This window comes from Styela clava, chromosome 13 (genome assembly GCF_964204865.1).
Source record: "Styela clava chromosome 13, kaStyClav1.hap1.2, whole genome shotgun sequence".
Lineage (NCBI taxonomy): Eukaryota > Metazoa > Chordata > Ascidiacea > Stolidobranchia > Styelidae > Styela > Styela clava.
The window spans coordinates 7,078,272-7,093,597 of record NC_135262.1 but is presented as its reverse complement, the minus strand read 5'-3'; the positions used below and the strand labels follow the sequence as shown (position 1 = coordinate 7,093,597).

At 33.1% G+C, this 15,326-nt stretch overlaps 1 protein-coding gene across 5 annotated transcripts in view; it reads right to left on the bottom strand.

Moving 5' to 3' along the window:
- Positions 1-14,331, bottom strand: part of LOC120332196 (zinc finger homeobox protein 3-like) — a 63,070-nt gene extending 48,739 nt beyond the window's left edge. For 3 of the 5 annotated variants that reach the window (XM_078119501.1, XM_078119502.1, XM_078119505.1), the window contains exons 1-3: positions 13,862-14,330; positions 13,605-13,755; positions 9,244-9,384 (exon numbers count right to left, since the gene is read on the bottom strand). In XM_078119501.1, coding sequence (XP_077975627.1) covers positions 9,244-9,384; positions 13,605-13,755; positions 13,862-14,253 — 684 coding nt within the window. In that variant the 5' untranslated portion in view covers positions 14,254-14,330. Of the gene's footprint in view, positions 1-9,243; positions 9,385-13,604; positions 13,756-13,861 lie in introns of all 5 variants that reach the window. The other 2 variants (XM_078119503.1, XM_078119504.1) reach the window with 1 other exon arrangement.
- Positions 14,332-15,326: the final 995 nt, after the last annotated feature.

Below are 15,326 nucleotides of genomic sequence, written 5' to 3'. Positions count from 1 at the left end.
GATCTTACTAAGCAGGGTGATTCCCAAATGATAGTAAACAATAATTGTATCTTAAAATCGCTGACGACCTGAAATCGTCACATCCGTTTATCAGAAATGAATACTTGTATGGAGAACCCTCAGTTGTATGTAGTTGTACCTTAAGCACTACCTTTTGAATCAAATTTAAGTGAATAGGCATACTCATTCCTATATGTGGAGTTTAAAATCAATTTTATAAATCAAACCCGGACGGAAGGATGGCCTGATGAATAGAATGGAGGATGAACAAGATTGACAATTGCTTAACTATGTTGGCATAGAAATCTCAGATCAGATGCATGATCACTTTATCCTTTGTCACATCACTCGACCGGAGGATAAAAGGTGTTAAACGCATGCTAATTTTTTTTAAACAATTAAATATTTTAAATGAATATAATTGAGATCGTTTGTTTCAATGTTGCTCATATAACAAAAATGCAAATTTATTCAATTTTAGCTTAGCAGTATTAATAATTGAACCATGAAGAATGCGTCAAATGATACATAATTTTATACAATATTTGTTTCAAAAAATTAATTTTCCCTTCTAAAATATTTTTCCCGAGTAACTTTATGCTGTTGAAGATTAAAATTATCGTGCTAACAGCAAAATGCTTTTTATGAGCTTACGAAGTATATTTATAACCACATGGCGAGCATGTTTATTCTTTTTGACACAAATTACTAATTACTGCCGTTCAAACATAAAAGAAAATAAACTCTTTCAGCTACACCAGAAAATGTGAAAAGTCCAGCTTAACGCTTTAACACTCCACATAAATAATTCAACATTTTCGGCCCAGGTAAACTCGTAATTACATGAAGACACGACTGCTTTGGAAGAGGTTCCTGACAGAAAATAAAATACCCTTTGCTGGCCGGGTTCTGTCTGTTCGAAATTAAGATAGCGGTGTTTGTTCGGTATGCAAATTATTGAATCATTTATAGAGCGAATTTCATATTTCTTCGCTGTCCTTTTGACTAATTATACTTTTGAATTGTTCTGACTTCGTGAGTCATTGTCGGTCATACGGTAAAAGGTTGTAAATATGAGGATCGCTGAGTCGGGTTGCACACCGGGAATCATTAGCAAATTCAGCGATTTTACGTCATTTCCCTGAAATCTACGTTCACCGTTCTGACACGTTCATATTTCAAATGATCAAACGCCGAACATACACAAGTGAGCAATTTTGTAGGTAAATGGCATTATCATCAAATTATGATACAAATCACGAAAAACAAATTAACCTCGTGCAAATGTTTTCATCAGTTTGTGAAATCGTTCAAAAACGATGTCATGCGCCCTTCATTTTAGCACCGTCTATTTAACAAAGCAAGTCCTTTGTAGGGTGTTGTTTATAACGTGAGAAATATTCAATTCCGAATTTTCGTTCTCAATTATCATGAATATAAAGTCAAATACGCACAAAATATTCACTTGCGATTGTAACATTAAAATGAATTGCATGCGCTTGCATTTCTGACACAATGTTCCAATTTTTAAAACTTGTTTATAAACAAAGAAAACTGGAAAGGGTCAAATAGGGAGTTCAGCAAGTATAATTCACATATGAAATGACGTACAAAATTCAATTTATCTACGATCAGTGCTCTATCAAGTAAGATTCTTTACGAATTTCAACTCAAAATTAACTTGCAGACAGATTTGAAAATATTCCGCCAATAATAACTAGGTCAATGACCGCCATTTTCCAATCGTTAAGAATAAATTAGGACAATACAGAGGTGAAATAATCCTACATCGTCGCAGTTTTGGCGACAGAAATCAAATTAAAATGAAACAAAAACTTACTTCTTTGCTCGAAAGTTTACAACAAAACATAAGTGAACTCAAAACTACCGTCTAATAGTATTCACTTTAAAATGCTTTTAAACTAGCTTACCATAACAACACAGCATAATCGCTATACCTTCGCTTTATGTCTCTTCAATTGAAATAATTTCGTCTAGAATTGGATGAGAACCAGTTGCAAATGATGGGGATTTTGTAACGTGTGCAGCAACGCCTCTGCTTTGAACAAGGTCCTATGCAGTTATTGCGATAAAGATATGACAAGAGCCTAGACATTGCCATTAAAAGTATCTTTCTTTAACGTTTACAAAAATACTCTGTTAATTCAGATCTCGTGGTTGTTTCTGTCATGTACCGGTGTCTGAAAAGGCGATCTCGTGGTTGTTTCTGTCATGTACCGGTGTCTGAAAAGGCACCCGAAAAACTTTTTATGGACATTCAACTCATTCAGAGCGAGCAACCAGTCAGAGAAGATACAAGCAAACACTGGGCTACAATACGTCCGCGAATAGTAAGATTAATAGGAGCTAATCCACATAAACAACGAACACAATATATTTGTCTGATGTAGGTTCTGACTATATACGTCCAAATCAGACTTTTCGTGTCTCGAAAATGATATATATACGACGTTATAGTGACCGCCCGAAACTTGCCACATTTCATTACTTGCTGACTTGTGCCGCCAAGTTTCAAATATGTTAACTTTTTTTCACGAATAGTAAGCTAATCTTAGACGATGAGGTAAGCACAAAGTACGTTTAGTCTGTAACTATTATAAACCTATATTAAATAACAGACCGTACTCAATATCCTAATATTTTCTTCTCACTCCGAGGAAAACTTAGATCTTATCCTGATAAACCATTGTCCTGTTCACAGGTCCCATGTCACACCACTACTGAGAGTAGACTACCTTAGCGTGGAATCCTATTTTGAATAAATTAGCCGGACCGCAAAACGCTAAATTCCTTGACATCGGTGCCAAATTACATATTCACCGACAATGATGAGGTTCAACTCCCGTGAAAAAAGATAAACATCCCGAAACGCTGTCAAAACGGCCGCACCAGGAAACATGGCCGACAATAGGAATTTCAAGAAAACAATGTGACGAAAAATAATAGAGAACAAAATGTACGCAAATAGGAAACTCTCGTTTTGACGCGTAACGTTTGTATATATATATACGACGGTCAAGGGGGTCACTTCGAAAGACATAGTAGTAAGCTGGACACTCTCCAGCGCTAGACTGCACAACTGAGAGAAATTTTTTAAACGACGAACGAAGAAGGCCCGAGTCTAAATTAATCGTTTTTTAAATATGGATGAAACACAGAGCAACGCACAACGATAACGTTACAATGTGATTTTTGTTCAATTTAACACTACCTGATATAAGATCGTGACTTTTTGTATGCAGGGAAATACATATTTTAACAATTATACAGGGAAATTTATGCGAGTGTAGTTATGTCATAAGACATGAAAAATACAGTTTTATTAGGCTGGGTGAAGTAAAAGTAAAAATCTGAACGAAATCACATACCGTCACTGTCATCTGCAAATTTTTACATCGGAAAACAAATAGACAATGCGAAGACGTTACGCAAAACCGAAAAAAAATCGATAAACGACTGTCGGTACGGAACGTGAAAACATAGAAACGCACAACTCAAACTGCGTGAGCCGAGAGACAATTCCCGCAAGAAATGACAAGCACTATTGACTGTATCATCAGCAGTAATCAGTATTCATTTTATCATATGGATAAAAAAATGCAAATGAAATATTATTTTTTTACATTTCATAGAATATTTTATGGGCGAATTATATCTTATTCGAATCACTAATTTAACTCCAAATATATGCTTATTCATTATTTATCTAAGCGACACAAGATTGTATTTTTGATATAAATACGTTGATTGGTATCCAGAGGTTGGTACAGTTGTTCAGTAAAAATAAATAAAATACAAATATCTTACTTACATAAAAGTAACTTCGTTATTGTTTAATTGGCGGATGGGGGTTCTGGGGGGTAAGGTTTATGTTTATTGGAAAATATATTGCGATTTTTGTGTTTTCCTATTTTAACTAATGATTGGTTCTCGACACATTTGTTATTTTCGCTTCGCTGGTGATGATTACATTGTATTAAAATATTTCTGCCGTAATTACGCAAAAATTAACGCCCCAATAGTTCATAAAAGACCCAAAATTGTAAATAGCATAAATCGCTCGGATCTTAGTGGGCGGAGCAAGATTAAGTGAGAATGAGTATAAACTTGCGGGTAGAATTAGATACATACGGCCAAATGTGGCCCACAAGTAAGTCGCGCATAATCAAACGCGTTTGGGCGCAGAGTTAAGCTTAAAAAAAGAAATAAAAGTATTTTAATTTCATGCCGGGAGGGGCCGAGTGACCGGAACGATAAAATGAGACGAAAGTCAAAAAATCGGGCTAATTGCAAAGAAATTAAATCCGGTTATCCCGGCGACCCTTTGTTATTGGGGTCTTTCTGCCTTTGTAATGGCAATTATATTCTTGGAGATTAGACAAAAATGGGTGAGAGCGAACGATCGTCGACTGGAAAATTGCCCGTAATAGGCAAGACGCGCATAATGAATGCTCTCGATTGAATAATGAAAAATAAATTAGAAAAATATAAAAGGAAAATTTTAATTTAAAATAAAATAAAAATTACGGTGCCGAGTAATTTCGTAAATTATATTCGCGCCAGTTATTTCAATTCTAATTTAAATATTATAATACATTTTGAAAATGAGAATAATAAACAGGTCACCAGAGCGCATGAATATCAAATTTACAACAATGGAATTTTACAGAATGTAAAGGAAATAAATCTTTTGTAATTTAATAATGATAACGACGGTTCAGACGTATCAAATTGTGTGACAATATTTTTTCAGCAAAAATTTGAGGCGTAACTTTAAATACGAAATGAGCTGATAGTTGCTTTTCTTAATGTTTTAAAATTTGCTTAATAATCGAAGTAGAGTGAAGGTGATTGTTTGATGTAATGATAAAGTAAATATCGTGTGTGACGTCATAAACCGCTATGCAGTATATTGTGAAGTAATAAATCACTAAGTAGACCATGTATGTGACGTCATAGATATGAAAAGTCATACACGGTTTCGAAAATTAAGACTTCATTACGGTGGTTGACCAACTTTTGAAAACATTTCCTTGATACCCCGTCGAGTTCTTTGTTATTCAAAACAACACAATTATAAGCCATATGTGCCTTTCTTTATTGTTACGAAATGTTCCGATGAAACATATTGTGAAAGCCTATTAAAGTGTATTATATACAGAGTGACAAAGCGGGAATAATAATTGAAATTCCGTAATTTTTTATGACTAAGTCGCATAAAAGTTGAATATTAAATTTTCAAAGTCGATTCGTGCCCACACGGACTTAATTATGAGACCGGGTTACGCAATTAAATTATGACCGAGGCATGTATTTTATATCAATTTTAATCTAAATTTTATTTCAGGTGCCGCAAAGGGTCTATTTTCAATAGTGCATAGTTCATGAAAAATAATTATAACCCAATATCGTGTAAATATCATTTGTCTAGACAAATTTTATCTTACAAAATCTATAAAAATTGTCATATCGTACTAAAAATCTGGTTGGATACGTGACTCATTTAAACACAAAAATTAGTTTTTTCGCGATTGCTATTAATATATATATCACGATATTTCGGGTTTTATTCTAATGTCTTTGATTCTTCTTATAAAGTAAACCAAAAAAATGACAAAATTTTAGGATGGGCGTCGGCGAAAATATGTTAAAACAATTGTCAGCTAAAAAGTTTTCCGAAAAAAGTTTACAATATGTAAATTGTTTGCGGTGCTATTTCTTTAAGTTTATTTTAAACAGTTGTTTAGCAAAAGAAATCGGAATAAAAGAACGATGATAAATATATTAGGTTGATATAATAACCGTTTTTTTGCGGTATCAGTAAATGAAATCGAATAGAAAAGTTAATAAGTTGGCTTCGAGTGACTAGCCTGGTAGCTAGTCTCTCTGCTAATTGTATCACTCATTCACATTTGTTGTTTGTAGCAGTAAGTGGCAAATAAGTAATTTCCTCCATTTTGTGTGGTTTGACTTAATCAGTACTTTGCACAGAATAAAATCCTTCGTCATTTTGGATCCAAAATGGCGGAAAGTTGGTGTTAATGTTAGTAATTTACATTCCTCAACAAATAATTGATTTTCGCATACGCTGTACTGAGAAAGTGTGCCCTAGTACAATTTAGTCGACGTTTATGAGGTATTTATAAAACCGTATAAGATAAAACCGTATTGAGGTCTCTCTACAAGTCTTCTTACTTAGCTAGTGGGTATTCTCACTTTCGGCCCCAACGTTGAATAGCGCATAATACGATTAAACATGTTTATGTGTCGTTAAATCAAAATCTTTAGAGAGCATGATTTTTATTTTGCCAGCATACCCTATCCATGTTTCTACTACATTCTGATTGCATACAGAAAAAAATGAAACAACTTCCATCTGTCAAAACGTTTCCATAACCGGAAATATCACAAATGTTTCAAGTCCGGTGTCACCCATCCGACCCTCTCGAAAAAAATTACAACTTCACTTCAATTTATTATTCCAGATTTCTTTTTGTTCTAGTCTTATATTTGTTACTTGCCTATTACATGTGTAAATGGTTAATTTGAGTTGATTTAACGCACAAAAACACATTATTCGTATGTAAAAGACAGAAAACCGCCCAACTAACTTTTCTATTTGAGAATGACAATGCCAAAATGCATTTTGACAGAAGTGTATCGACTTGTCGAATGTAAATTTCGTTTGAGTTATCACAACATCAAGTTGTTGTGGTCAAAAAATTGACTGAACAGCATAAATCACACCTATTACAAGTTCGGTAATTTCACATCAAACCTAGTGAACGATCTGTTGTAAGTTTATATTTAACGCAATGTCTTACATTGACGAAAATAAAAAGTCAAATTAACACAACAAAACAAGGTGTGCCTTGGGGTAGAAAACACCGCACTTTCAAACTGATGACTGCAATTATCATAGTTTATCTATAATTCTATGGTATTCGATTACTTCATCAAAAGTCAAAATTCGAATTCAAGCTGATTATATCTTATATCAACTGCATATATACTGTATTCCGCTTGGCAGACTTCTATCCAATTCATGACCATGCGTGTTTTAGGATAAGCGTTGATAATTGCAAAATAATAAGACAAAATTTATCGATGCACAAGGATTATAGCAATGGAATGAGGTAATGAGAAAATCTAAGAAAAATTAACCACAAATAATATGAATTATTATTTGATATAACAAATAATATGAATTAATATATGATATATGCGTCTCCCAGATAAATAAACTTTTAATAAACAAACCTCTATATTTCATAATGAATTCAAAATTTGTCAACTTTTTATGTGATGCCCTTGCAATCATCAAGTTCTTCAATTTAGTTATCTACAAAAATTGCCCAAGTATTTTTCCTACAAATGGACAATTCAAGAAGTACGACAGCTGTAAACTGAAGATCTATTCACCATAATCATATAAAACAAATGTAATTGAGTTCTGTTCAACATAAGCGTGACAGAATACTTTCAAATGTATTTTAAATTCAAACTATTACAGTAAAATTTCTTACAGTAAATTACAAATCGAAATGATATTTCAATATTTCACTTGATGAATATTGTTGATTGAAATGTAAGTTATGGTGAGCTTGTTAAAAATCCGAAGACTCAACAATTATTCGCCGTCATGACCGAATATAGTCCGAACTTATTTAAGAACATTTTCAATCATATAATCCCAATAGTACCATCCTCAACCCTATTTTTTTTTACCTAAATTTGTAAAACCGTTCGTTTTCCTATAACTTATAAGACTAACATCCGGTTAATTAAACAATATTTAAAGTCCTAGCTTCCAAAGCTTTTCTTGTTAGCTGCAAGTATTATGGATACACTGCCATGTATAATCAATTAGCACTTAGATATATTAGTTTTTCATACCGACTTTGCATTTTTACTGTATGGCAGTGTAGCTTCCACGAACTAATCAAGTAAAGCGGATACACAATGCAAAACAACCAATTACTGTTATTATGTGCCACAATAACAAAACGACAAAAATATACTCCCAGTATTTAAATATTAGAATAAAGAAAGGAAAATTTAGGCAATTTTAGGTCAATATTTATCATCATTTGTAGAATATGTAATTGGACAGTAAACATCTTAGCTGATGATGTAAACTCATTAACCCTTTTGTGTCGACAAAATTAACTGCCATGTTGATTCGATTATCTAAATATCCTGAATATTTTATTATAAATGATCATGCGCGCTCTTATCATAGCGACATGCATCATAAAAATTAAATAATATCTTTCCCAAAAAATCCTTAAATACAAATTTATAGTCCTTATGACAAAATTATTCGTTTAAAGCAACAAATTCAGTTGAAGCAATGATGTTTTTCATTCCATTTAGTACCTCAATAAATTCAGCCAATTACTATGAGAAACCCACCATAAATTTGACGGCTAATCGAGAACAATCCAGCGATAACTCCAACTTGGCAGCCACAGGGTTAACTTGAAAATAAGCTCAAAACGTTTGTCTCTATATGACCGTGAGACCGGAATTTCGATGAATAATGATTAGATATTGGGGTCGGCGATTATTCATTTTATTCGGCCAGAATTTCACAAAAAGAATTGACGCGATTAGCAACAAATCGAAACGGGACAAAGATGTTATGCTAATCAAAAAATCAGCAAAATTACCAATCTTACTCGATTATTTAATATAGTAGCAGTAGAACCAACTGTTAAAATGAAGAGATTTTTTGCTCTAAAAGCAGCAATAAATACATGTATGATCTTACTTCATCGAATCGAAAATGATTTTTGCTTCGTGTTACAACGATTCGAATAACCGGCAAATTATATTCATTTGTTACTTATTTATATAAATTGAAAATTATTTATTTCAATTATTTCATTTTATGTTATTTGACAATGAATATAACTGGTTGATACAAGCTTTTAGTATTCGTATTTTAAAATTCATCGCCAAAGGAAACTGTACAACGTGTGATTTTAAAACGGTATTTATGTCTGACATGACAGACGAGGTTCCCGAGAATTGTTCATCCATATTAAAAAACCGGGATCATCGCCATTTTACATGTAATCAACTGAATATTAGATAAACTGTCTGTGAACTAAATTATAAATAAAACTATACACTGCTACACAGGTAGGAAAATAAAACTTTCAAAACTAAATTGTGTGGTATCTTGTTAATTGGATGTTAAATATTTAAATTTCTAACCTCTAGATGGCGCCCTTCGTCATCTCCTTTCTTTTCCGTTTCAGAATGATTTTTCTCATCTTTTTCAAGTGCAGACTCCGGATTTTCTTGTTGATCCACAAGCTCAAGAAAACAAATGGCGGATTTTCCATCAGATGGTTCCTAAAAAATCGTGAATTAGTGAAATAATTCGTGATATAATGCAGTGCAGGATGGGAAGATTCGTTTGAGAGGAAAATGATTGAAGCCGAATAAAACCTTGCTATTTGTAGATGGATAGTATATTCATAATAAACTTAATCGTTCGTGCCAAGGAAATTTTTGCAAATTATATCAACAGATTAAAATTGCATCCGGGTTTCAGATGGAAAACAAACATGGTGATTTCAATTCTGAATTTTAACTTTTTCTGTGGTCGTTCATTAAAGTGTAGTGTCAGCGAAAACAAATACTTTTACCATCATCAAAGTCAGTTCTCAAATGTACTGGAGGATACCCCCTTCTTGAGTCATATGCACAGTCTTTGTAGAATAATTATAAACCAGCGTGAGAACACACACAGGAAGTAAAAATATATATATATAGACAATATCTGATAAACATAAATAAATCGACTATTTTGGACCGTGGAATGAGGGAGATGGTTTAATGATCAAACAATGGGTGGTTGAAACATGTCATAAAAAATGATTAATTTGTATCACTACTTCTTTGTGCATATAGCTGGATATTGAAAATAATACTTATTGGACAGGGCTTTTATATTAGATTTGATTCGATTTTTCTCATGTACATTTTGGGTAGGTATCGGACTTTGAGTTAAAAAGCCGCTTTTGGTTGTTTAGAACTATACTGCAAGGCTATATGAACATTTGATAAAGAATAAACTACGACTTGGGCATAATATTGGGGTCTGTCTCTGGCTTAATTATAATTTTTGTTTTGTTAGTTTCGTCTGTTAATCTCGGATTCAGGCTTGTATTTTAGGCTGTGACAGGTTCAATATTAAATTATATCGAGTTCGTTGATAACTCTGGTATAAACAGCGATATCTATGATTCAAAAATGTGAAAAACAACGCCAACACAATATAATATATCCCGGGACAACAACATCAAATTATACACATAAAACTGAGTCATTTATTTGAACCCCAGACAATAAAAATTTCGCTAATTTTTACATGTAGAGAAGTAAACGACAGTTGACGTAAATTTTTGATTTGTTTGCACTGTCGAGTGCGATATCGCGAAACATATTCCGGGAGGAGATAAAAGGAATTTTTTCTTTAATTGTGCCATTATCTATCCGGTACAGGCTAACAGGAACCCTTTGAAAAGCCGATTCCTTTTGTCTAGCTTTTAACGATGGCCATAAATCTGTTGATTCTAAACGTAATTAGAATTTTAATTGGATCCACAGACATCGTTTAGCCCGTGCTATCAGAATTCTATAAAATCTTACAAAGGTTAGTTGTTTTGATTTAGTAATATCATATTAAACATGGGGAATAGTAACGCCGCACATTTGTAGATTGGCTTATTTACATTCCTTGTATGATCAAAGATAATTTGGCTATAAAGTTCAGCTTTCATTTGGTGCCATTAACACAAAGGTCAACTGACGAATATGGACTTTTCCAAACCAATTATATTTTACAACTTTCAAATGAAAATGAATGTTTTTCAATTCGTAATACAAATTGGCTCTTTCATTTTGGCGTACCGCAAATACGGTTTTAAATTTACGAAAAATAATAATAAAATAAACGACAAACAGGAGTTCCAAAGATTGTAAAATTTATTTTATTTTAATTGTTGTTTTGTTCTGCCGCAAAATAGTTTTACTGTCTGATTGTGCGTGTGTGATCAGGTCTTTAATACAGAACTGGCATCATGGAAAAAAAATTGATTGTCTATGTAGTTTCAGAATTTCGAATCAACATTAATTCATATCGATTCGAAGCACTTTCCGGAAAACGGCTTGATTCTATTTAAAATTCCAGATGACACGAGGCGATTGTACGACGCAGCGCTATCTTGACATCGACAAAAAAGTCCCTTTGTTTATTTTTCTTCATTGTGTTCACAGCCTCCCCCACTCCTGGGGTTGCTATATTTCATATGGGTTACAGTTTTAAAAGAATCAGTGGATTCTCTTAATTTAGTTGGACTATTTAAAACGTAAGAAGTTTTACAAATATGTCATTTTATGAATGGTTATTTGGAGTACCAACAGGCCCAAAAATCATTTGAATAACAACATCATTGCATTATTCCTTCTCAAAAACATAGATCTGTTTCCCGCAAACGTCACTAAAGAGCGCAGTCAACTAGAGTTTATTATTGGGATTAATTCTGGAGGGCAATTTTGGAAGATTACAACTGTTCGTCTGGTATTGTTTGCAAACCGTACAATATCGTTCCGTCTGCAAACCGAAATTGTAATAAAAAATAGATATTAAACGAATTGCAGATCTGTGTCACAGAAAATAACTTTTTCAGCCCTAATATATTGGGTATTTGATGCATGGACTGATGCATTTTTTCCACTAAATTTTTTCAATATTATTTCAGTAATATTACCTAGTCACAATTTATCCTGTCATTATTTCGAATCTAAACAAAGTTAATGATAGTATGATGTTATACTGAATAGAATCAGATTCGGATATATTCAACACGGAAAATTTGGGATTCGAAATTTTATTCGAACATAAAATATTCAAAACTTACATCCCCAATTGTGACAAATATGTTGGGAAGCTTAAATTTCGTGTTTTGTCGATTATGGGCTATTTTGAGTGTACAAATTCTACCATAATACACAGAATCTGAAAAAATATAATATTGTATCATATATTGTGGAAAGCATTTTCGAACAAAGTTCATTTTTCAGCATCGGATCATCCGATGAAATTTTGATAGCCTGGATGGATACGGTTGTATAACAAGAATATATATTGTCATCGAATATTCATGTTTCCCGGTCATATTCAGGGTTAGGTGTCAGCAATAGAAGAAAAGACTGTTTTTTTTACTTTTCGTATCTAATTTCGCCTGCTTTTTTAGTATATATCAATGGACTTCGATATTTTTCTGATTTGTATTGATGAAAAAAATTAGTCTGGTATATTATATTCAAGTCAGTCCATGTTTCAAGCCGATTCAGTCTATTACTATATATGAATTTGAATTCATTTATTATCATTTCATGGGTTCTGCATGCAGTAAACATTTTTAATATACATATTTTCATTATAGTGATTGCAATATAGCTGAGAGATCCACAGGATTGACTTTGGTTTTAAAAAAAGGAATACAGAATTTGAACTTTAATTCAAATCAGTGATTCATGTATGAATAATTATTTTGTAGTCACTGTAAATAATATTTTTCCCAATGATGCAATGAAGATTTTATTAATCTAAATTCTGAAGATATGAACATAACGCATAATACTTTGTCTGGCAGAAATAATGTACATCTATCTCCCTATGAGTGTGCAAGAGAATTATCATCTTTGATAGACGTTAATAATAGATGAATATACGGTTTCTCTCCACTCAAAAACCCTGCCTAGTTTGTGAAACACAAATAAACTGAAAGTAACTTAATTATATATAATCAAGATATTGACAAAATTTCAGTTTCGTAAAATATCATATTCTATACGATATTAGAAATAGTACATGTATAAATCTGTTTTAAAATAATTGATAGAGTTCGGACATTCTAAATTATACATCTTTTTTTGTCGTGTATTTCAACAGTTAGTGTGGTATTAAATAGAAAAGTATGATATCAAACTAAATAGTTGTTAACACCAATTTATTCACTAAATTTCCGTTCAATTTACTGATTGTTTTTATGCCCCCAAAACGAATAAAAAATCCACCATCGGCGTGATGAAAATGAAGATGAAGCTAAAACATATATCGTGTGCTGGGTTAATTGCGAACAATATTTTTGTAAACGGTTGAAATGCGATATCCTAAGACTAGTTACGTCAACGTTATCAGAAAAGTTAATCTCCGATAAAATCTTGTATAATATAAGTAAAATAATTTTATTATTTAAACAAAATACAGTTCTAATTTTGAACTCGGTAATTTGAACAGACACTGTGACTAAATTATTTATATCTTGTCTAGGTTGCTAGTTTCTCCCAGGCGCCTATGGATGATTAGATAAATTGCGACTCACCAGCAATATGTCCATACCCTAATTATTTATAGATGCCAGAAATCAAACAAAACAATTTTGTTTCATACGAGCTGGTTCTATAACAGATATATACTGAAAGTGGGGGGTAAAATAGGGAAGAGAAAGCTTGAATGACAACAATCTGCAAAGATGGGGCGATAAAGCGGTAATACTAACTTGAATTATGCTGTTAACAAACTTGCATTCCACTAACTCTTTTTCCATTTTGTTCAATTGTACACCATGGACGGTCGAACCATGCGAAACAAGTAGACAAGAATCATTGAAAGTGATGCGACAAGGAATGCACATCAAAATCGACTTAAACCTGCAAAAACAATAGACATGCAATCTGAGGAACTCTAAAGGCCGCGGGAGACCGAACATACAAAACACCACTGAATAAAAAAGCAGATCCTACTTTGTTTTATTACCTGCTAGGGTTAGGATTAGATTCCGCCATTTCTAAGTCACGTGTCGCAATTTGTTTTATTCGCTTGAAAATCGAATCTGTGTCTTTCGTGTTGTTACAATTATTGATATTTGTTGATACTTCTTCTTCTCTAAAGCTGTGGACTTGGTACGTTTGTGAGTCATTATTAGATGAGGCTGTTAACTGTACAGAGTATTTTGCTTGACCGATTTTTTCGACTTCAAATTTTTCTGTTGTTTGGTCCGGAACCAGTGAAGAAGTATTAGTCATAATAATTTGAGTTTTCACCCCATTTGACTTATCTTCTTTTTCGCCTCCCACTGTCGATGGTGTTACTCCGAAATCTTTCGATTCTCCTTCCACCTCGTCATTGGCGTTAACAGGTGACGACATCTTGGCACACTTGATGTGCGTTACATCGTTGGTACGCTCAAAAATTATCAAAATGACATTTCTAAGAATAGGCTAAGTATGTATGAATAATAATATCAAAAAGGTGTTTTGTAACGAACGTTCTGGTAGTAACAGTAAGCAAAAAATTTCACAAAATATCAATAGTTCAATGCTGGATCTTTTCTTGAATGAAAGTTTCGATGTTATGCATCACTCACTACAGAATCACGTGACAGGTTTAGCAGACGACTTTTGGCGGAAAGTTATTGGCATTCAGGTATAGGGGAGAATCTAGGTTTGGAAATTGCAGGATCAGATTTAGACGTCTGAATTATTCGGGATGCCCGAATTGAATATTTGGCTTTTTTGTAAATTAGTAGAGTTTTATTTGACTTACAGAAGTTATCGAAATCTTAATCTTACTGTGATATATCTGAGCTAACGTTATCTCGCACTGTTCTTCCTAGTATGGGTCTACGGCACACCTCACATACAGCTAAATTCACCATGCTCTATTCTAAGTACTACTTTAATATATGCAAGAAAATGTATATTGCGTATAAAATCCTATCCTACCTTTCATATTAACCGCACTAATTAACATATTCTGTATTGAAAGACTCAAATTAGCGACTACCGGTACATTTGGCATCGCATTGAATGCGATACGACATAACGTCTTCTGTGATGTTAACAATCGAGATAGCTAGAAAGCAGCGAATTCCAGTTGGCAAACCACAGAGGCACAGACCGTACAAATCAAATAAGGCTCATTACTGCTTGGTGCCTGATTACGACGCTCGGCACACATACCCACTTAAAAATTAATCACATCATCTCGCGTTTTTACACATGGTCCATAATTAAATGTTATGGCCCATACCTGATCGAATATAAAGTATTTATGACATATATTCAAACTGGGTGCAAGTAAAAGAGAGAGAAGAGCAGGTTAATTGAATAACTCATTTTGGCGATTGAGCGAAGCAAATAAGACCTGTCGCGGCTGGAAGAAGGCTTGTTTAAATATAATTCGTTTGATTTTTAACGACGAGTCGTAAAATAGCAATTTT